A 21,543-nucleotide genomic window follows, 5' to 3' on the forward strand; every position below is an offset into this window, starting at 1 on the left:
TCCTAGTTCATTTTGTAACTTGGTTCCTTTCTTCCCATCCCCGTAACCTGTTATTTGTAAATTTTCAACCTTTAGTTCTAATGTAAACCGATTTGATGTTGCTACTAATATCTGTATAAAAAAAAAAAGCTTTAAATAAATAAATAAATACATACATACAGGTTTGGCACATCTTTGAGGTTTTCTGTAGGGGCTGGTTGGTTTCCCCTTGGTGTGCTGATATTTCTTGCATTTTGCCCTTTCTTTAGGCTGGTTTGAAGAAGGATTTGGCCTTAATTCCTTGAAAGGCCATTTCCTATTACAGGGGCAAATTTGAGAGCATTTTGGTGGAGACCCATTCTGATGTGGTCTGTTTTCTATGAGGAGTTAAGAGATTGCCTCCCTTTTTGGTCTTCGATTCCTTAGCAGGACCTTAACTTGGTGTTACAAGCTTTTGAGCCTCTGAAGCGGGCTTTTTTAATGGATCTTTCCTGAAGACCATATTTTTGGTTCTGCTCATCTAGTTTCAGAAATTCAGGATTTGTTTTGCAGGGACCATTTTTTGGTTATTGCCTCTGGCAGCTGGATCCTCCAAATCTTATGATCTCATCAGCCTTTACATCCATTCCATACCTTCTCAGGGAAGTGAGGTGTCTCTGGCATTCAGTGAGCCTGGTAGTAGGCTCACTGTATGCCAGTGTCCAGTTTGGTTGTTGGTAGACTTGCTGCACATGGGCCATCAGAAGGCCATCTAGGAATTGCTCCAAGAGAATTGTCTTGGTGACTTCCTTGTCAATCCTTCCCTCTGGGCGGAGCCATTTCCAGGCAACATCGCAAAGTCGATGGAAAAGATTTCTTGTATTCTCCCCAGGTTGCAGGGAGCCAGACTGGAAGTGTGTCAATAGGTCTCTGGGGTGAGCCCCACTCTCTGAAGAATGGTGGTCTTAACTTCCTGATACGTGGCTGTGCCATTGGGGTTAATGGTCTGGAAAGCAGTTTGACAGTCTCCAATTAGTAAGTTATCTAGATAGGTAGCCAAATTTTCCTCTGGCCAGCCAGTCAATCTAGCAAACTACTCAATATTCTTTAAAAAGATGTTGGGGTCCTTTCCAGGAGTCATCTTCAGTAAGGCTGTAGGCAAGGAAAGTAGTTTAGTCACTGCCGTTTGCACCGCCTGTGCCACTTGAGTCAGTATGGTGTTCTGCTGATCACTTGCTCCCGCAACGCCTGCTACTGGTCAGTCCGGACCTGCAATGCATTTTGAAGCTGATGCTTGTTAGCCAAAACCTACATTTCTTGCTCCATATTTGCCTGCATTCTTTCGAGACGAAGTGCTAGGCAAACGGCTCTCTGGGGAAGGGAGAGAGAGAGAAAAAAACCCAAAATCCTACTGGCGTGTCCTGCCCTGCCTCACTTCTTGAACCCTATCAATGCCAGACAGGCTACCCTCTCAGCCTATTTGTAGCACCGTTTGGTGAGAATGTAGGGAGGCCCCAGGAAACAGGAGAAAAAAAAGTCTGAGTTTTTTAGTTCTGTACTTTAGCTGTGGGTCAGTGACTTAGAGCATCTGGAGCAGCCAGGGAATGCAGCAAGACTTGGCTTTTCTGATCAGGAACAAAAGTTTATTTACAAGAGTTCAAAATAAAAGAAGACAAAACAGTAGCTCACCTCACTTTAAATATCCAAGTAGTTCATACATACTCTGTCAGGTATACCATGGGCTCGATGCAGCTCCTTGGGGCCTCTCTAACCCTTCTGGACCCTGATCCTTTATACTGCTAGGTAGGGATCCTCCCGGGACCTAGAATCCTTTGCAACCCAGCATCTTATGGCGGGCTGGGGCAGATGGCTCTAGTCTGTATTTTAAGGTGATTTGAGGGAGTCTTTTGTATACCCCGGGGGTAGATTGGCCTATTAGGGGATTGAACATCCCCTGGTGGGCCAGTGCCATTGGTCATGTGGTCTTCATAAGAACATGCCATACTGGGTCAGACCAAGGGTCCATCAAGCCCAGCATTCTATTTCCAACAGTGGCCAATCCAGGCCATAAGAACCTGGCAAGTACCCAAAAACTAAAACTATTCCTTGTTACTAGTAATAGCAGTGGCTATTTTCCAAGTCAACTTATTTAATAGCAGGTAATGGACTTCTCCTCCAAGAACTTATCCAATCCTTTTTTAAACACAGCTACACTAACTGCACTAACCACATCCTCTGGCAACAAATTCCAGAGTTTAATTGTGCGTTGAGTGAAAAAGAACTTTCTCCAATTAGTTTTAAATGTGCCCCATGCTAACTTCATGGAGTGCCCCCCCCCCCTAGTCTTTCTATTATGTGAAAGAGTAAATAACTGATTCACATCTACCTGTTCTAGACCTCTCATGATTTTAAACACCTCTATCGTATCCCCCCTCAGCCGTCTCTTCTCCAAGCTGAAAAGTCCTAACCTCTTTAGTCTTTCCTCATAGGGGAGCTGTTCCATTCCCCTTATCATCTCAGCTCCTGTTGAGGGATTGCCGCAGAACAAGTTCTTTTGCGGAGCTGCAACACCCAAGGTAGCCCAAGGAAGATATTGGCTGGGCCGCAATGCAGGCTCGGCAGAAGGACACATCTGGTGGTTGCAGGGCTGCTTTCTCCCACTTCCCCTCCAGCAGTAAATGAGCAATGTGGGTGCAGTCAAAGTCCAGAAGAAAGGAGGACAAATGAGAGGTGTGTGTGTGTGTGTGTCCCCATGAGAGAGAAAGAGAAGCCTGCGTGTGAAGGGGAGAGAGAGAGAATAAAGATTGTGTGGCCTTCTTCAACCAAATACACAACAATCTCTAGGAAATCAAAAGATGCCAGGTATTTATTTATTTATTTAATGGTATGGAGCACTGGAGAGTTGACAGGGGCTGACCAATTTTGTTGAAATTGCCTAATTCATGATAAACGAAGCACATCTTTTATGTAACCCAGTGAGCATGTACGAGAGACAGTGTGTGAGCTAGTGAGAATGTGTATGAGAGAGAATATAAGGGAGTTTTTATGAGAATGAACATGTGTGTTAGAGAGAGAAGAAAGTTGTGCATATCTCCCACCTGTTATTAATCCCTTGGCAATCTCAGGGTGACTGGAATCTAAAGTTACCAGGTACGGAGAGCAGGGGATTTATTAGCTTAAATTTTAATTATTGGGTGTTGCTGTATCTGCTATTTTGAAATATTTTATCAATGTTTGGGAAATTAAAAAACAATGTTTTGTTTGTAATCATTGGATGTTCTTTTCATCAGTTGTTTTGAAATATTTATTCTTTTTATGAGTTAGTTTGTTTGTACTATTATGTTTAGGGATGTACTGTTATGTTTAGGGATGGGCTTCGTTTTTTTTTTTTGCAGGTTTAGACTTAGGATTGGGCGACTTCGTTTTCCAACGGGTAGTTTTTTTTTCTCGGCAATTTTTGCTGAAAAAACCCCGAAAACCCCCAACCCTTCAAATTTAGTTAATTACAACCCCCCACCCTCCTGCCCCCCCCCCAAAAAAAAACTTGCCTAAAGTCCCTGATGGTCCAGCGGGGCTCCCGGGAGCAAACTCCCACTCTCGGGCCATCGGCTGCCAGTAAACAAAATGGCGCCGGTGGCCCTTTGCCCTTACCATGTGACAGGGGCTACAGGTGGCATTGGTCGGCCCCTGTCACATGATAGGCGCAGTGGATGGCTGGCGCCATCTTAGAAAATGCCCCTGGTATATCCCGCACAGTTCCCAAGGAAACTGTAAAGAAATATGTTAGGATGAAAAAAAGGAGAAAGAATACTAAAAAAAAAAGAAAAAAGTGTGAAAAGTGGAATATAAATCAAATAGAGAGAGGGTGTTAATACACAGACAATCTGCTGTTCTGATGTTTCTAAGTAGTACTGCAACTTTAAGGCAATGACGGCAGAAATCCTTTTTGGTTGGGGGAGAGGGAGAATGTGGCCAAACCAGTCAATATCTTCTTTCTCTCCCCCTTCTTCTCTGTCCTCCTATCCCCAACTCCCTTTTGTTTTATACCTGCCCACCCCTTCTCCGTTTGCCCTTTTTTTTGTGTGTGTGTGGGGGGGGGGGGAAGGATTTAAGTAATATGTGCTAGAAAGGAAGGAGGAACATAAAGAACTGTGGTGGGGGGAAGACGTTGAAGGGATCTTAGAGGAAGAAAATGAAAAAGAAATCTCCGGGAAGAATGGCAGAGTGGGATAGAGTCTGCAGGGTTCAGAGGTAGGAGGAGGAGCAGAGGGAATGGGAATGAGGGAAGGGAGGTATGGGGCGGAGAGGGAGGGTGAATCCACTCACACTTGTCCTCCCAATGCAGGTTCCTTCACTTATATACCCCCTTCACATACTCTCTGATCCACTCACATTCTCCCTAGTTCCCTCACTCACTCCCCTTTTGCTGCCCCATCTCCTCACTCGGAAACATGCCTACCGTTGCTCCTCAGTTCCCACCCTTTCTAACCATCAGCCAGCGCATATCTCCCATCGACTGCCAATCATTGCACATTAATCTAGCAGTAGCAGCAGTAGCAGTGGTGTCTCCATGGCCCTCTTTCTCTTACCCTGCACGTGGACTGGCTTGTTGTATTTACAGCCGCTTAGTGCATGGCAGATCAGTGCAAGACTGTGGCCCATGTGACGGGGGAGGAGGAAGTGACCTGAGGATCCGTTGCTGCTGCTGTTAAACTAGTATGCTTGGATCATCAGCTGGTGAGGAGGGGAGAGATGCACCAACCAATGACATTGCTGCTGCTGCTGCTTGAACCATCCCTCTGGTTCCTGCAGCAGGAAATTGATTATGTAGTCATGGCTGGATTCTATGACCCTTCCCATGGCCGCAGAATTGCAAAGATCGGGCGCCCTGCTGTCTGGTATACTGCCATGCCCAAAGTTGGTCACCTTGTGAGCCACCTTGTTCCGACGCCTATGCTTTAAGGCCCAGCACGGGATGTGGGTAATATGAGAAATTTCCTACTCTATCCCCTGCACCAAGCATCAAAAATCAAAGTCAAATGAGCTTCCTGGGAGAGGGCATGAATTACAAACAAGAGATGCAGTAACCAAGGCCCTACTTAAATTTACAAAAGAACTTCAAAACAGTAGCTAATTAAACAGAATTGCAAGAAACAGCTGGTCAGTAATAACCATGCTAAAATGGCAATTTTTGCTGAAATTATGGATCCTACAATATTTAACCTCTTTCACATTTGAAGTTGGGCTTTAGTGATAACTTTAATGCAATTATAGTTTGGTGTTTATAGCAGGGAGAGGAGCAGTGTAGAGTGGTAACATGAGAAGTAGTAGCAGAAAACGTAAAGCAGAGTGCTGCCAGTGGTGATTAGTGAGCTCCACAAAGGTATTGACATTAACGGGCAGTTGACTGTGACTGTAGCAGTTATTGGTGCTTGCCAATCAAGGCCAGTCTAGTAGTCATGCCGTACTGTAATCAATAGTAAATATTCCAAAATAACATAGATTATTGCTACACACTTGCTTTGAAATGCACTGATCTCATTGCAGCGCATTTTAATTACTTGTTATAAGCAACTACTTTGTGCTTCACTTCTAAAATACAGTAGTGGGGTTTGTATACAAGGTGAATTTTGTAATTGTTCAAGTATTCAAGCTGGTTAAAATGTAAGTGCAAATTAAAACTTGAAAATTATCCAAAGAGCCTGGCTTGGATAGCTATGGTTCTGCATTTTATAGAATCCTGTCTCCTCTGTTCTTGCAGCCTTTATTGTAAATGTGTAACTATAGTCTGCTGAGAGATGGGTTTTCAATGGGAGCAAATCTTTCATTAATTACTCTTTTTCTAAAACCAGGAAATGATCCTACTGATCCAGGCTCTTCTGAGTCTATTTAATTAATGTAGACATTAAAATATTTGCAAATACTCTTTCTACAAGGTTTAGTGTGGTTCTTCCATATTTAATTTCAGAAGATGAAATGGGATTTGTAAAGGGAAGATGTGGTGCTAAAAACATTTGAAAGCTGATTAATGCTTTGTATACACCGTATGATGAGAATGAATATAGTATAGCTGTGAGCCTTGATGCTGAAAAGACTTTCGATAAAGTGCAGTGGCCATGTATGTTCTGGGTCTTGGAGAAATATGGGATCATTTTTATCCTGGATACATTTACTCTCACAAGCTAATGGATCAGTTTGTACAACATTTTTGCTTTTTTGTGGTACTCTTCAGGGTTACCCTCTATCTCCCCTTTTATACCTTCTCAGTATTGAACTTAAAATTGCACTTAAAATTAAATCATCCCCGATATTCAAAGATTTAAGTCAGGATCCAAAGAATATCATATTTATTTGCTGATGATATGTTTTTATTTTTGGCCAATCTGACTAAGAACATAAGAAATTGCCATGCTGGGTCAGACCAAGCGTCCATCAAGCCCAGCATCCTGTTTGCAACAGACGCCAAACCAGGCCACAAGAACCTGGCAATTATCCAAACACTAAGAAGATCCCATGCTACTGATTCAATTAATAGCAGTGGCTATTCCCTAAGTAAACTTGATTAATAGCTGTTAATGGACTGCTCATCCAAACCTTTTCTGAACCCAGTTACACTAACTGCACTAACCACATTCTCTGGCAAAAAATTCCAGAGCTTTATTGTGCGTTGAGTGAAAAATAATTTTCTCCGATTAGTCTTAAATGTGCTACTTGCTAACTTCATGGAATGCTCCCTAGTCCTTCTATTATTCGAAAGTGTAAATAACCGAGTCCTGATCTTAAAGGCCTCTATCAAATCCCCCCTCAGCCATCTCTTCTCCAAGCTGAACAGCCCTAACCTCTTCAGCCTTTCCTCATAGGGGAGCTGTTCCATCCCCTTTATCATTTTTGGTTGCCCTTCTCTTTACCTTCTCCATCGCAACTATATCTTTAGCTTTAGACGTGATTAGTACATTTGTTAGATTTGTGGGGTTCAAATAAAATTTTGCTAAATGTGAAGAGTTAGCTGTTCAAGAGTCTATATGTGCTACTTGGCTAGGGGTGTTTCCTTTAAGTTGGGCACAGGGAAAGATTACATTTTTAGGGATTTGGATTCCCAGAGATAAATCTTTGTTATATCAATTAAACATCAGTTATTAGAGTTCCAAACACAACTTCATGCCTGTATGGATTTGCCATTGATGTTGTATGTTATTTAAAAGTTGTTATGCTAAATTAAAATGGTACATTGCTAGTTATCAAATATGGATTTGGCCTTTTTGAAATCTATCTTGGTTAATTTCTTGTGGCGAGGTAAAAGGGCTAGAGTGGAATATGTAAAATTACTATGAGTAACAATTTGACCGCCTTAATCTTCCAGATATTAGATTTTATAATACTGCCTGCCAGTTATGATTCCTTTGTGAATGTGTTACCTCTTCTTACGCCTTTTATACGCCTAATTTAGTGGCAGCCAAGATGGTTCCGTTATCGCCTTTTAGTTTGCTTCATGTGCCACCTGGTGTTCCTCCTGACAAACGGAGAGCTTGTTTTTTGTTTCGACCAGTACATCTAGCTTGGCGTTCTCTCTGCAAATGGTGGGATACTTCTTTTGAAATTTCAGGATTAATATCTTTTGCGGGAAATCCCTACTTTTTTCCTGGTCTCCAGAGTAGAGTATTCAAAGAATGGCAGCCAGAAGACTTGATAGATATCTCATCTTTTTATTGTTTCAGGAATGAATGTCTTTTTTTCTTTTGATGAAATATTTCCACAGGATAATATACCTCAGTCTCAATTTTATTCTTATTTACAATCTAGACATTATATACAATCCCTGCAAAAGAGTTCTCGTGATCTTTCATGCTGACTCTTTGACAGAAACTCTTTGCTCTGTAGGAAACAAGAAAAATCAATTAGTCTGTTGGCATAAAATATGTACATTTTAAATTCAAATCTGGAGTACTCAAAGATGTGGCTCAATATTGGTCTTTTAATATAGGTAAAGACGTTTCTTTTCAAATTGTTGCTCATTGTTTTGCACACTGTAATACAATATCTATTCGTGCTGAATATCAAGAATTGTTTTTTAAGTTATTACACCACAGTTACATCACTAATAAATATGGTGTGTCATAAGCTGGAGAATGGGACTCTTTTATGCAAATTTATTTTATGTCATAAATTGTTTCCATTTTGGGAAGAAGTATTTACTTGGATATATAAAATGACTAACTTGAGACCTGCATATAATGGTTGTCTTTTATTATTGGGCTCGTCTCTCTCTTCTTTTTCAGTTTCAAAGGGTTTTAAAAAAATTATTTATGTGGCATTATTAATAGCCTTTTTCTGTATTTTGAAATTTTGGCTTCAGTCTGAACTTCCTATTTCTTTCTGGATTCATACTATGACAGACTGGAATCATATAGAGAGATTGGATGTTATTTTTATGCAATGATGTGTATCGCAAGATTATAAGAAGTCATGGGTGACTTTACGTGATTTGTTGTCCACTAAGGCCAAAGATCATTTAAAGCTATTGGGATTTACTACTCATTCGAGTAGATTATTTGTTGTCATTGTTAATAATAATATCTTAAGAGTGAATATGTGTTGTGTGAATGGTTGTCTTGTGTTTAATTTATTTATTTTATTTATTTGAGTTTTTTCTATACCGGCATTCACGGAGTTCGTATCATGTCGGTTTACATAAAACAAGGGGTGATCAATAAATTATAAACGTACTTAACTATAACATGAGTATACATTTACAAAATATAACAAATTATAACAAGTGCGCAGAAAAAGCAGTTACAATAAAACAAGGATGGTTCTAACTGGGAGTAGAAGAAGAGGATGATAGAAGTTTAAGAAGTTTAAGAATGCTAGTCATTCCTTTTGTAATTTTGATAAAGGACTGTGGGATGACGTATTTTGCTCTGAAAAGCTATTTTGTTTATTTTTTTCTCTGTGTATTTTGTTGTTATTGAGCTTGTATTCTTATTGCGTTTTTCTATATTATGTATATCTCACAGTTCAAAAATAAAATTTGTAAAAAAAAAAATTTAAGTGCAAACTTGATTTTCAGAGTTCCAACTATTGTTCAACAGTGATACCTCACTGGTCAGGCTCTAGATCCATGTTACAAGGTTGCCTACCATTGTTTTAGAGGGAGCCACACTCTGTGGCCCCTGGCCAAGGACCAATGCTACAATAGCTGGCAAAATGTTGGATTATTTAAAAAAAAAAAAAAAAAAAAAAGAAAAAAAAGGAGGCTGGTTCTGACTGAGCTGGAAGTCAAAAGAAGAGGAAACTGCTGGGCTTCCTAAAAATCAGTCTTAATTCATAAGATAAAGCTATCATTTTTAGGTATGAATGGGAAGGGAGTTATTTGTTATTGGAATGTGCAGGGCCAAAATTTTCATTTGTTTTTTTTTTGTTTGTTTGTTGTGGGGGTGGGGGAGGAGGGTTCAGGATTTGGTTTGCATAATGTTAATTTTGATTCAATTTGTTTGCCAAACCAAAATGAACATTAAATTGGAAAAAAAAACCCTCTTGTGGCTCCTGCCACCCTCTCACCCTTTTGGTAGCTGTGGTCCACATCTAAAAGGGGTAGGAGTGATGTCCAGTCACTTTTGCCCCACCAGTTCCTCTGTAAAAATAGCTTCAGCCTCAGAGCTGGCTGACGCCATGTTGGTTGACAGCTGTAAAGCAATACTATACAGCCATAAACCAACATGGCACCAGCTGGCTCTAAGGGCCACAACTACAGAAAGGATAAGGGGGAAAAGGTGGGTGGAAGAGGCTGTGGGGAGGCATATTTTCTTGTTTTGTCTATTATTTCTTGGTCGATATTGCATAATATTTGCTAGAATGAAAAACCCCATGATTTTTGGACCAAGTAGAGATTTGGTTTATTTATTTATTGGTATATATAGGCCACCAATACCAAGGCTCACAATGGCTTACAATTCAAACATTCATAATAAAATACACATCAAACATAAAACGTAAGATAAAACAAGAGTAAAGCATACATAATAAACTTTGTATGAAACATAAGAAACAGAATAAAACCACAATAAAATATAGTCAGCATCTCTGAAGTATGATATAAAAAGCAAAACAACAGGCTAAAACAGAATCATACCTATAAGGGAGCTCGGACCAACGTGCTGCAAATGCGCACTAGAGAGCGGCTGGGACCGACGGGCCGCGTATGCGCGGACGAGAGAGCTCCGACCAGCGTGCTGATTTGACGCCCCAAGGCAGAGAGATCGGGCCGACAATAGCTTGAGCCCATCCCTCCAACGCCAGGGAAGGGGGGGGGGGAGGGAGCTGAGATGGCCGGACCATCACGCAAAGGAACAGCAGTGAGAAGCCTCGCGAGATCCCCCTTGGCTGCTGCTGCAGCTCCTGCCATCACCACCGCCGCCGCCTCCGGCCCTTCACGGTGCGCGCGCGGGGGGGGGGGGGGGGGGTGTAGGAGGTCGGACAGACAACAGCCTGAGCCTGTCCCTCTGCCGCCGGGGAAGGGGGGAGGGAGTTGGGGACGGCCGGAGCAGAGCAAATCTCGCCCGTTTTAACCAGCATTACGGTTTGTCAAATATAAAATATCAAATTACCTAAAGTTTGTTTAAATAAAAATGTTTTAACATTTTTTTTTAAATCTCTTGGGCAAGCTAATATCCTGAGTTCCAGAGGGAGGGTATTCCAGAATGTAGATGCTGCAGTGGAGAATGCACATTCCCTGATTTCACATAACCTAGCTTGTTTAATAGAAGGGACATTAAGCAGTGCCATCTGAGAAGACATCAGCACTCTTGCTGGCTTATACACTTGCAACATTGCGTTTGCCCAAATTAAAGAACTGATGGCCAAAACTTGTATGTTAACATAGCCACCTTATAATTTTACACTAAACAGGAAGTCAGTGGAGGTCTGCAAGATCAGGGGAGATATGGGCAGTTTTACTATAGCCAGTAATTAATTGTGCCACAGAATTCTGCAACATTGTAAAGGCTTGGCTGAGGAAAGTAGAAGTCAGATATAAAGAGAATTATAATAGTCTAGTGCAGACAATAAAAAGGCTCGAAAAACTGCCCAAAAATTTCCAGGGAGTAAAAGTGGCTTAAGATCTCTTAATAACCGCAATTTGTAAAACTCTGCTCGAATTAGTGTTCTAATTTGAGCAATTCAGTCCTGAAATTGTGCCCATTTTCTTTTTGTACATTCTAAAAAAAAAAAAAAAAAAAAGTACTCCCAATGCAGTTGGCTAAAGGCATGTAAATTACTGCCACATTGCCATGTAAAAAAAAAGGGTAAATATACAAAAATATGCATACAATGCAAAAAAAAAAGATTTCTACAATAACACATAAAAGGCCTACTTTATAGGCATAAAGTTAAAAACAAAAGAAATGCTTCTCTTTGAGACAGGTATAACACCATTGTTACGGTTGTGCAGAAAATTTGTGCAAATGTCTATCATTAAGTAAAAACTTTAGAGAAGGCATTTCATTCTTCAAAAATTCCTGCCATCTCCCCATTATGCTGCTGTCATGCAGCTCCTGCCTGACCAAAAATTGTCCTGCTAACTGTTCTTCTAGGCCAAGGCAGCAGCAATAGTTTACATACAACGAGCATTGCACAGTGGTGACAGTTTTGATATTGTAAGTGCCTGCCCCAAACAGCTTATGTAACTCTGGATAGTTGTATATACAACAATTCTATGTCTTTGGCTTGGGATCCCAGACTCGGGTACTGTGATGCTTAGCCTATTTTTTTAGGCTTGGAAACTTCACTTTTGAGGCAGAGGTGAAATAAATTTAACTCACATTTCTGGGACAAGTGCTGTGCCATTGTGGCATGTTAGTTCCCATGTGCTGTGGTTTACCTTGGACCCACGAGACCCGAGTCAAGAATCCCAACGTCCAGGAACACCAGATCTGGGACCATTTTTGCACAACACCAAGACAGGACTACCCAGCTCTGGGCCTCAAGAGCCACAAACAGGCCTGGTTGTCACAATATTCATAATGAATATACATGAGAAATATTTGCATACAATAGAGGCAGGACCTGCAAATCCACCTCATGGATATCCTGAAAACTAAGCCTGCTTGTGGCTCTTGAGGACTGGAGATGGCCACCCCTGCCATAGACTAACAGCCCCAGAAATGTGAACTTAACTTAACTCTGCTTCAGACCAGGGGTTAAATTTACAGCATTAAAAATACCTGTATTAAGTCTTTAATGCATTTCCCTATATTGGGGAATAATAGCTATTGCATTCATTAACATTATTAGATAATTTTTTAGTGTGTGCTTGATTAAAAAAACAAAGCTAAGTAATTTCTTAGTGTGTGTGTGTGTGTGTGCTTGATTTAGAAAAAACAAAACTGGGTTTTTAGTGCATTTCTTTCTCTCCCATCCACCTCTAAGCACATTCTTTGATTTATAGACTCTTATTCCAATTAAGAGTACATTTTCACATCAAGAATGAATCAAAGATTTAGCTAAAACAAGGGAGTGACCCAGCCTATATCAATAGATTAACTATTGTATCTTTGCAGGTCTTTGCCAAGTTAACTTAAAATATACCAAATAAACTTAAAGGACTTTAGTTTAAGCATCCATATTCCCTTAGCGATCTAACAGGGTCATTCATCAAAATACGTTAGGCTGTTATCGTGGGCGTTAGGGCCCTAACGCCCACAATAATGCCATAACACGTGTTATTTATTGCATCGCAATAACATTTTTAAATTATAGTCAAAGGGGAGGAGTTTGGACAGAGTTTATGAAAATGAGGGGCATTTAACACTGTGTGCGATAACGTAACACACATTATCGCATGTTTAATGCCGGAAATAACTACACCTTTATTCCTGGTGTTAAGCTGTGCGATATGCCCAAAACAGTAGAAAGTGCATCAAGCTAGGGCACGGGTACATTGTAGAAATCTCATTGTCGTTTATCTTTCCTCATTCCAAATCACGTCAAATCTTCACTGATGTGTACTGTGCTGTTTGTAAGTCTCATTATGCATGTAAAACAGGCCCCAAAACCCTAGACCACCACCAAAACCTCACTTCGAGTTACTAGATGACTCTCCTATAGTGATATAAATAGTTGACTATTATGTGAGCCTTATAAAGAGCCTCTTTCTTGCTCTTGCTCTCAGCAGCCCAAAACAAGGAAATGATTTCAGACTTGCAGAGTGCTAATATCGCAGGCGCGTTGCGGTAAAATAGCAATGTGACGTGTTATTTTAGCGCAGGTTGTGTCAACTCTAAAATTACCCTAACCATGCCCCTTTTCCTTATCGCAGGTGTTATTCATGAGAAATTTATAGCATTTTGATGAATCTAGGGGTTAATTAACTAAGAACTCAATAAGAGATGCAGACAGCGGGACAGCAGTGAGATAAATGGGAAGATCTTCCAGTATTTTGCACTTCATACCAATTGTGTGATTATCTACCAGTTGGTGAGAAGATGTATGTGTGTGCTCAATGCAAAGAGCTCCAGGCATCAGAGAATGAGTCTTATCTCTAGAGGCTAGAGTGTCAGATCTGGAGGAACTGAAGTAGAAAGAAGTATATAGAAGAATACCTTCAGGGACATAGTAGCCAAGTCCTAACTCCAGTCTAGCAGCCCCTTGTGCTGCCTGAGGAGCAAGGCCACCTGGAAGGAGAGCATCACCTTGGTGTGGCAGGAAGCCAGGACCTGCTCTCCAGGTGATGCTGTATCCTCTTTTACCAAGGATGTGTTTCCAAGGGCTTGTGCCCAGGATGGAAGGGTTAGGACAGCTGTCACAGTTGATGATTCCATCATTAGGAATGTAAATAGCTGGATGGCTGTTGGACATGAAGATTGCCTGGTAACTTGCTTGCCTGATGCAAAGGTGGCAGACCTCATATGTCACCTAGATAAGATCTTACAGTGCTGTAAAGGCACTGGCTGTCATGGTACATGTGGATACCAATGAAAAAGGCAGATGTGGGAGGGAGGTTCTGGAAGCCAAATTTAGGCTTTTAGGTAGAAAGTTGAAATCCAGAACCTCCAAGGTAGCATTTTCTGAAAAGCTCCCTGGTCAATGCACTCTGGAATCTGGAATCTCAAAATGTGGATGAGATGATGTGCAGGGAAGAAAACTTTAGTTTTGTTAAAAACTGGGCAACATTTTGGAAAAGTGGGAGACTATTCCAAAAGGATGGGTTCTATCTTAAACAGGGTGAAACCAGATTGCTGGCACCAACATTTAAGAAAGAGAGAGAGAGAGCAACTTTTAACTAGAACATGGGGAAGTTTCTCATCAATGTATGGTTTGAAGGGAGGTATCTTTGAAGGGTACTAATAAAACAGGGGAGTTAGAGCATCCCGATAGAGAGATTCAAATGTGTCCCTGTCAATTGCTAAGAATCTTGTATATATATAAACAAACACACCTTGAAATGTCTCTATGCAAATGCTAAAAGTCTAAAAAGTAAGATGGGCAAATTACAATGTATAACATTGAATGAAGAGGTAGACATAATTGGCATCTCAGAAACAGAGTGGAACAAGGAACCAATGGGACAGTGTTATACCAAAATACAAATAATATTGCAATGATAGAGTTGGTGGTGGTGCTGTATGTTAGGGATAGCATAGAGTCAAACAGGATAAAGTTACTGCAGGAGAATAAATGCACTGTGGAATCTTTAAGTATAGAAATTTCTTGTGTGAAGGGATCCACCTTGCCAGAATGAACAGACGGACTTTGAAATGCTAACAGAAATTATGGACGCTAACTAATTTGGCAGCACAGTAATAATGGGAAATTTCAAGTGTCCCAGTATTGACTGGATAAATGTCACATCAGGAAATGCTAGGGAGGTAAAGTTTTCTCCTCTGGAGAAGCTTTGCTCTCGCAACTCTGAACCTTGTTCCAGCACTCTGGTACTTGGACGCTTTAGGTACCCGCTCTTCGGGGGCCTTGTCGCGTCCTGACTGTCTACTCCTCGGAGAGCTTACCTGCCTGGAGAATCCATCTAGCCTATTTGGGACCCAGCCTCGTTCAGCTTTGTGAGTACACTCCGCTTTCTACCAGCTTGCTGACGGAACCTCCGGTGTACCCCATGCCTTGGGCCACTACTGTGCTCACCTCAGCAGACCACCTTCTACGTTTCGGAGTGAGTACCCTCATCTACTCAGCTCAGCTAACCTCCTGCACTTCTCTATCCACGACTACACTGATTCTCGGCATAGCCCGCGCTGTGGGCCACTACCGGATCTATCATGAGAAGTTATCATCTGTACTGGGACTGGTGCTTTTTAATATATTTAAAAATGATCTGGAAAAGGGAACCAGATGATCAAATTTGCAGATGACACAAAATTATTCTAAGTTGTTAAATCACAAGCAGACTGTGAGAAGTTTCAGGAGGACTTTGCAAGACTAGTAGACTGGGCATCTAAATGGCAAATTAAATTTAATGTGTATAAGTGCAAAATGATGCAGATAGGGAACTGCAGTTATCCAATTTTAGGTTCCATATTAGGAGTTACGACCCATAAAGCCGTGCTAGCTTTTTTGCTGCCCTGTGTGAATAATTGCTGTGCTCCCATTCTTCATTTTGGGTTTTTTTTTAATATTTATTATGTATTCTTTTTCCAGTCAGGGCCAGTGCAAGGCTTGTGCCCAGTCCTTCCTTCACCATAACCCTATCCACACACAATTTAAAAATATGCATAAGATCTAAACATCCACCACTGCTATGGATCAAAAACAAATATTGACATGCATAAGATCTAAACATCCACCACTGCTATGAATCAAAAACAAATATTGACAAAATTACAGAAATATTTATCGCAACCATGCAACATAATCACATGGTATGCCCTGAACAGCTCTAACATTTCTTAACCATATAACAAGCTTTCTGCACAAATAAAACCAAGTATTTATCAGACACATCATTATCATCCAAGATGTCAAGCAAGCCAACTATAGCCATTAGAGACATCGTGTCTTCCGCCCAAGTTGAAATATGAGGAAAGACCTGCTCCCAGATCGGATGTATCACCGTACAGGTCCATAAACAATGTACCCTCCACAGATCCACATTTAGGACAGTTTCCAATCTGTATCCTAATCCATTTTGCCCTTAAGGGGGGGAAAATACAGCTTATGAAGAATCTTAAATTGCATTTCTCGAAGATTGGCACTGTCCAGAATCTTCCACATGCCCTCTATAGAGAATCTCAGATCATCTGATTTTTACATGGAAAAAGGACACTCAAAATACAGTCTTTTGAAGTAAAAATATCACAACAGTTTATATATGTTATATTTATGTGCACTGCTGTGGCGCCAAGCAGAAAATCCTGCAAAAAAAACCAAAGCGATATTTGGAACAGTTTTCCTAATCGGCGCACAGCCAAGGGTTCGGAAAATGGACGCTGGTTAACTGAGTTGAACTGGACGCTGGTTATCTGAGTTGAACCTGTTTCCTGAACCTGACCACCGGCACTTTAAAAAAACCCATTTTTAAAAAAAATCTTTTGTTCCTCTGACTTAATATTGCCACGATATTAAGTCGGAGGATGTATAGAAAAGCAGTATTTTCTATACTGCTTTTCTGTACAACTTTTCTGCTTTTCTGTACAACTTTTTGGGATGCTCAGAAATTAACGCCTGCTCTATGCGTATTGGATGCTCAGAAATTAACGCCTGCTCTATGCGTATGCGGATGCGCCCCTTATGCTGTAAGGGGCGCGTCCGCAGCCCCTTATAGCATAAGGGGCTGCGGACGCGCCTACACAACCCGCATCCAACTGTGGGTTAAACAGTGTGCTCGGCTGAACGCACTGTATTGCATCGGCCCCTCTGTGGGCTATTGAAAATTACCCTGATATAGAATGTAAGGTCCCTTTGTTATTTCTGTTAATAGAGTACCTGATACAAAAATATATTGAGGAGATGACCTTTAACAGCACCTAACCAAAATCTCTTTGCTGAAGTGTTTTCATAAAGGCAGGATTTCTTTTGTTTGTAGCTTCACACAAATAATTGAGCAGCTGCCATACTCCTCTGATCGCTGCTTGTACACGTGCAGAGTAAACTCATGTGTTGCCATTTTAAGGCAATGTCTGCTTTTTAAAGTAAGTATATAACTTTTAACCCGACCATAAAAGAGAAGCCATTGTATGTTAGTACAACTGGAACGAAAGATGAATAGTGAGCTCGCCTGGAGCTAGCTTTCAATCCGACTTTGATAGCCCATCACTAAAAAAAGGTCCTTTTATGTTAATGGAATAGCGTGACGTCAAAACCATGAAAAAAAAAAAAAGCAACAAAATTTAGGGCTCAACTTGCATAGATTCCAAAAAACCCCTTGTATGAACTGTTTGTCTCTTTACTTGCATAACTAATTAGCTTAGGTTATTATAAGCTGTGCTGCTATAATGAAGTTCCCTGTGTGGTGCTTGCATAACTTAGGATGTTCCCACTTATAAGACCTTGGATAGGGAGCAGTATATAGGTTTTGTGTGTGTGTGTGAATGTGTGTATATATATATATTTATAAAGGATTTGGCAGCTAGAGAAAATTAATTGTAGTGTACTAGAAATGCTTGACTATAATCAATACCAGGTAGGTTATTTTATTTGTATATATGCATGCCAGTGTTTAGCTGAAAAATCATTGACAGTATGCTTAGATTCAGTGCATAACATAGAAATATATGTGTATATATTTATAGTACTTTTATCAAAATGCGTCCCCTCTCTCTCTCTCTCTCTCTCTCTCTCTCTCTATATATATATATATATATATGTATCTCCAGCTATCTATGTATCTAGCATAGATATGTAAATTTTGTGGCAATGTGAATATATCTTTTCACTATGAAGATATATATCTATATATATTTATCTCTCTCCCCCTCTCTTTATATATATATATATATATATATATATATTTTATATCTGTGTGCGTGTGTGTGTATACACACACGCACACAGAGAAACTAACACACATATACACATATGTCAGAACTACCTCAAACAGCCTTGCCATATTAGAAATTATAGCCCTCCTTTTCCCCCTAGTCTCTGATTGCTGAAATTGACTGTTAAAAGGCAAACTAGTTGGTTTTGTTTGGTAAAGGAATATATATACTTCTGTGATGTTTAATGTGATCAAGCATTGGAAGATAGTATTTTTATGACTGTATCTATTTGTGTGTATATTTTTATCTAGATAGAATACAGACACACTCAAAAGTATGCATGTTTTGAATAATGCTAAGTAGTATTAGGAAGACACATTTGAAAACAAAATGTTTGATAGAGAGATTACAAAAATACTAAATAAGGGTCAAATAAACCAATTTAATGTTTGCAGTGTTCCAGTACTCTATTAGCAAGGACTTGAAAAGTCTTGAACAATCCTATTAGCAGAGAAACTATACAAATTTGAGCCAGGCTTTAAGTATTTGTAATACCAAAGAATGTAAAAAATGCATCATTTCATGTCATTTTAGGCTTCTGAAACAGTGGACTATGAAACTCTCTTGCAAAAGCACGTCCATTGCGCTTAAGTAAATTATTGTTAACAGCATGATCTGAAAACCTCATCTTTCTTGAAATCACAGAATTCAATTGTTGCTAGTAATCCATGCCACAGTTCAATGGAAATATGGACTTTTTTTTATTTTTAGGCTTCATGTTAAGTTAAAGCCTTTAAGCACTTCTACCTGATGTGAGCGAAATGCAGTTATTTCATTCTGGAATGCCGTAAATCTGTCTTCCATGTTCACGCTGTAGATATCACCCAACGTACAACTGTTTATTTTATTGTCAGGTGCAGACTCACCTTGAAAATCCGACTAAGTACCACATTCAGCAAGCCCAGAGGCAGCAGGTGAAGCAGTACCTTTCTACCACTTTAGGAACGAAACATGGCAGCCAAGCTCTGAGCTTGCCCTGCCCGAACCAACCTGTTGACCACGTCATGCCACCTGGGCCTGGAAGCAGTGCGCCCAACAGTCCAATGGCCATGCTTACTCTGAACTCCAGCTGTGAAAAAGAGGTAACAGTTCTTCTTGTGCTGTGTGTTTGACTTGTGCTATCTGTTTGTTTGTTTGGTTTTTTTTTTTTCTTTCATCTGCTTCTGCATTATTTTATATTCTTTTTTTTCAGTATTTTTGATTACTCCCTGCCCCCCTTACTGGAATCCTGTCTCATAACTTTTATACATAGTTGCATAGCGCTTGAAAAAAAGAAAAGAAGCTTGGAATTTGTGCTAAAGGCCAGTTTAACTAAAGCAGCACTTTTTACCATCCTCTTTGGGGGTCAGGGTCTCCAAGGTTTGTGTTGCACATATCATGACAGGAATGAACCTCATTTTTGAATCCAGACTATGTTGGATAAGATGGTACACTGTCAAATTTAATGTCAGTGTTTTTCTTAAGATTTGCATTGTTCCAGATAGAGCTTCCTTCTAGAGCATTAAGATGTAATATACATATATAACACGTTTTTTAAGTTTCTTTAAAAAAAAAAAAAAAAAGTGGCATTTGTGTTGTCATTTTATCTAAAGCAACACTTTCACCATTCTCTTAGCACCATCTGATGTCTTTGCAGAGCAGAATTTACATGACTTTTTATGAGTGCTAAGCCATTTTATTGTGGTGTATTTTGTTACAGTATTTATCCTGCAAACCACATAAAATGAAGCTAGAAATGAGGTTAATCTTACATAGATGTGACATACATAACAAGATGCCTTGCAGCATGGTTCTCCTTTCAGATTTAACATGTCAGGAGTAAGGGAGGATGTGAGGAGACAGTAATTTTTTTCCTATCTAATGGCTGCAAAGGGCCAATTCGCTAAGGATTTTTTTCTCCCATTTCTGTGGGGAAAAACTCCTTGATGAATCTGACCACAAATATGGGCTTTGGAGTACCCCTGCAAGCTAATTTTTTATGGCAGTGAACAAGCTAAGCAAAGGCAGCTGAAAAGATGACAACATCAGCACAGTACACGTTGAGGTGAATTTTACGACCCGCGCATGTTTGCGTCTCGCGTACATGGACACGGCGATTTTATAACATACGCGTGTATATGCACGTATACATGCACCTGTTCTAAAATCATCTACATGCGTGTACACGTGCGCACGACTTTATATTGACGCGTGCATGTGCACGCAAATGCTGCCTTGATCGCATAAGTGGAGGGATTTTCGTAAGTACACACATCAACGCAATTACCTGTTTCCCCAGTTTGCTCCCAGTTTGCCTCAGTAAAGGAAAGGACTTCCTAAACCCCCTAACTAACTTGCCTCCCTTTTATCCTATTAGCCCTGACCCTTAAAACCCCGCTGACTAGACTTGTTTTTATTGTATTACTTACACGCCGTCCATAGCAGAAGTAAAGTTACATGGTAGGGGACCCCAGCGTGCACTTGTGCGTGTAAATACCTACGCACAGACTTCATGATACAGACATTGCCCATGCACCACCTCTTTTTAAAAACTTTTTGCTTTGTACACGTACCAGGAGATTCATGCATACTCGCTCGGTTGTTAAAGCTCGTGTAGTGCGCACCAGGCTGAGTCAAGTGCGAATCTCCCGGGTTTGGCGTGCGTAGCGCTTTTAAAATCAGCCAGATTGAATGTAAGGTATTTGTTCAGACTTTTACTTCTGGTGTTGAGATTTTGCTCATGGCTATTTGCACATTTGGTTATGTTGAAAGGAGAGCCAGAGGTTCACTGAGTTTGCACTTTCTTCCGATTACCAGACAGCTCTCTTTCTCTCCGTGGTAGTCCAAAGGAAGGCAAAAACCATGACTATACACTAAATACAGTGCTAAATAGCACATCCATTGTACTGACTCTCTGCTCAGAATATGCTAGCAAATGTGTACATGGAGGGAAGGAAGGAGGGTCTGGAGCAGCAGAAGAGGAAGGAAATTCAATAGTAAGCTGTATGTAGGTTTCCCAGCTTTTGGCTGTTTGCTTACGAGTCACTCAGATAAGTAAATGTTAAAGGTGTTTTGATGTTTGGTTTGGCGGATAATGCTACCATTTTAAAAACATTTTTTCTTACCAGCCAAAAACCATGAATCCTGCATATACCTCAGTGCAGGAACCTTCGATGTTGATGTCACTCCCGGAGCATGATGAATGGGCTTGGAATTACAAAGCGGATACACATTGTGGTTTTGCATCCAACGAGAATATTTTGAAGAAAACAAGCACCATATCAAAGGTAACTGAAAGTTTCTGTATCTTTCTTTTGATTTAGGTTTCTGCCTTCGAGTGAGAGAGCTGTGCCTTGGCAAACCTTTAAACCAAATGTGCTATGTAGGTGGCATATATCAGCTTATCTCTTTTGCTCTTAATTCTAAGTTTCCTGTCTTTCTTTTCCTAATATATTGTGTTTGTTATATCTGTACACTTCTTTGAAATAAGTTATGCATGTTTAGTCTGACCACATTTCCAAATTCTAAAAATAAATTTTCCCAAATCCACTCTTTAGCTGTTATTGCTACATTCATGTTTTTTCAGCCGGAGGTTTAACCCTCCTGGTTTGGCGAAGGTTCAGAT

General features: G+C 40.3%; 1 protein-coding gene across 4 annotated transcripts in view; it reads left to right on the top strand.

Annotated features, from left to right (window-relative positions):
* Positions 1 to 21,543, top strand: part of MITF (melanocyte inducing transcription factor) — a 430,331-nt gene that overhangs the window by 362,353 nt on the left and 46,435 nt on the right. For all 4 annotated transcript variants that reach the window (XM_029601084.1, XM_029601083.1, XM_029601086.1 and 1 more), the window contains exons 3-4: positions 18,794 to 19,021; positions 21,047 to 21,205. In XM_029601084.1, coding sequence (XP_029456944.1) covers positions 18,794 to 19,021; positions 21,047 to 21,205 — 387 coding nt within the window. The remainder of the gene's footprint in view (positions 1 to 18,793; positions 19,022 to 21,046; positions 21,206 to 21,543) is intronic.

The sequence above is a fragment of the Rhinatrema bivittatum genome, chromosome 4, assembly GCF_901001135.1.
Source record: "Rhinatrema bivittatum chromosome 4, aRhiBiv1.1, whole genome shotgun sequence".
Classification (NCBI taxonomy): Eukaryota; Metazoa; Chordata; class Amphibia; order Gymnophiona; family Rhinatrematidae; genus Rhinatrema; species Rhinatrema bivittatum.